We start from the raw sequence: 2,111 nt of genomic DNA, 5'->3' as shown, positions 1-2,111 counted from the left end.
GCCAGACGCACAGCCAGACACACAGCCAGACACACAGCCAGACACACAGCCAGACACACAGCCAGACAGATTTACAGCATAGTGGATGCTCCTTTTCTACAGACTTAAGGCTGTAGTTTGATGTTGTTGTACAGCTCCTTACACACACACATCCCCACCTCCTCACTCAGGCGTGTGCTGCAGCCAGGTCTTGGTTGATGAAGCGTCGTAGTCTCTCCAGGTACTGGCTGTACAGCTCTATGTCGTTGTGTCCCGCCCCCTCCACCCAGAGTGGCTCCACGGCCTTGGGACAGCGCTCAAACAGAGCCAGGCCGTGGGAGAAGTCTATCACCTCGTCCTCCGTCCCGTGGATGATCAGCACCGGGGATGGGATCTTAGACACCTTCTCTATGCTGCAATACACATGTCACAAACAGTTTGTAAGTAGTCTATACTCACATTTGTAAGTCACGTAAGGAGTCTATAAGCAGCTTTGAGTTACGCTTCATAACATGTCGATGAAGTCGTAGTTTCTTTTATGTCATATGTGTTCGATTGTTCTCTAACGTGCTTATGGCTGAGGAGTCACAATATCTATTCATATCCAAAGATGTAGGCCTGTGTGACAATTTCTGTTGTTGTGGATCTAAATGAAGCATTCTAATGTGTTTTGTGTGTGTGTGTGTGTGTGTGTGTGTGTGTGTGTGTGTGTGTGTGTGTGTGAGACACACTTGGGAAAGGCGTCGAAGCAGTACGTCTTCTTGGTGTCGGGGAAAGCCACCCTCATGCCAGAGGTGAGAGGGGAGTGGAGCACCACAGCAGCACACTCAAACCTGGACGCCAGGTCCACTGTTGGTACTGTGCCAATACTCTGCCCATACAGGATGATGTTCTCTGGGCTGATACCATACCTGGGACACAAACACAGATAACTGAGTAAACAAAAACACAGCCGAGATGACCAGAATAGGCCTTCTTGTTGTGCACTCCTGAAGGGTAACGGTGTGTACAGTTTTCCACCCAGCACTACCCTATCCTTGTATGGACCAGAAGTACTCACCAGAAGTACTCACCAGAAGTACTCAAACCAAGGAAAATTGGGGACATTTTGCCGGTCCCCACAAAGAAAACTGCTATTTTAGGTTTAGGGTTACAATTAGTGTTAAGGGTTACAGTTAGGAGTTAGGTATAGTTTTGGGGTTGAGGTTAGGCATAGGGTTAAGGTTATGTTTAGGTTAAGGGTTACATTTAGGGTTAGGGAAAATAGGATTTTGGATGGGAATCAATTCTTTGGTCCCCACAAGAATAGCAATACAAAAGTGTAACAGCTGTTTACCGCGAGCGCAGGGCGTGCCAGGCAGCGTCTATGTCAGCGTAGAGGTTCTTCTCTGAGGGTTTGCCAGTGCTGACACCGTAGCCAGAGTAGTCGTAGGAGAAGATGTTGCAGTTGATACGCGTGCCCAGGCCAATGTAGAAGCTACTCATCTGACCCAAATCTACTGCATTACCATGGGAGAATAGTACTGTGAACCTGGGAGAGGGAGAACAGTTAGAGGAAAATAAAGAAGAGAAGGGAGGAAACGGTGATGTATACAACCATAGAATATAAAAGAACACTAAAATAGAACTCTATAATTCATGCATCTCTATAAATAGAAAAACCTGCACAATCTCCCTTGTTGTGCAAAAGAGGTTGCGACCCATCATCTCTATACTAATCTAGTTCTTCTCTCTCCTCTCACCTGGCGTTGGGGGCACATCGGATGTACATGCAGCCCACCCTGTTCCCCCGGCTGGACCTGGTCAGGAACACGTCTGTCATGTCCAGCTCTCTCTGAGTGTACTGGAACTCTGCCCTCTCTGTCAGATGGAGCTTCCACCTGCCCTCTCCGCCACCTCCTCCCCCTCCACCACCTCTGTCTCCCGCACCGCCACCCAGCCGGGAGCGCAGGCCCGGAGCCCCCAGAGAGGGGGGAGCACCCCCTGGCGTGGTCCCGGCTGCTGCTGCAGCTGTAGCCTCCGGGTCAGGCAGCATGGAGTAGGTGGGCTCTGGAGGGAGGAAGGCCAGCTTGGCTGCGATGCGGCTGGGGCAAGGAGGGCAACAGAACAGGCAACAGAGCTCTCTAATGGAC

General features: G+C 50.4%; 1 protein-coding gene across 2 annotated transcripts in view; it reads right to left on the bottom strand.

Annotated features, from left to right (window-relative positions):
* LOC120055616 (alpha/beta hydrolase domain-containing protein 17A-like) overlaps positions 1–2,111 on the bottom strand; it is a 3,195-nt gene continuing 1,084 nt past the window's right edge. For both annotated transcript variants that reach the window (XM_039003502.1, XM_039003501.1), the window contains exons 3-6: positions 1,722–2,111; positions 1,316–1,510; positions 711–890; positions 1–392 (exon numbers count right to left, since the gene is read on the bottom strand). The exon at positions 1,722–2,111 is cut by the window's right edge. In XM_039003502.1, coding sequence (XP_038859430.1) covers positions 167–392; positions 711–890; positions 1,316–1,510; positions 1,722–2,111 — 991 coding nt within the window. In that variant the 3' untranslated portion in view covers positions 1–166. The remainder of the gene's footprint in view (positions 393–710; positions 891–1,315; positions 1,511–1,721) is intronic.

The sequence above is a fragment of the Salvelinus namaycush genome, chromosome 11, assembly GCF_016432855.1.
Source record: "Salvelinus namaycush isolate Seneca chromosome 11, SaNama_1.0, whole genome shotgun sequence".
NCBI lineage: Eukaryota > Metazoa > Chordata > Actinopteri > Salmoniformes > Salmonidae > Salvelinus > Salvelinus namaycush.
This window is presented reverse-complemented; position numbering and strand designations above follow the sequence as displayed.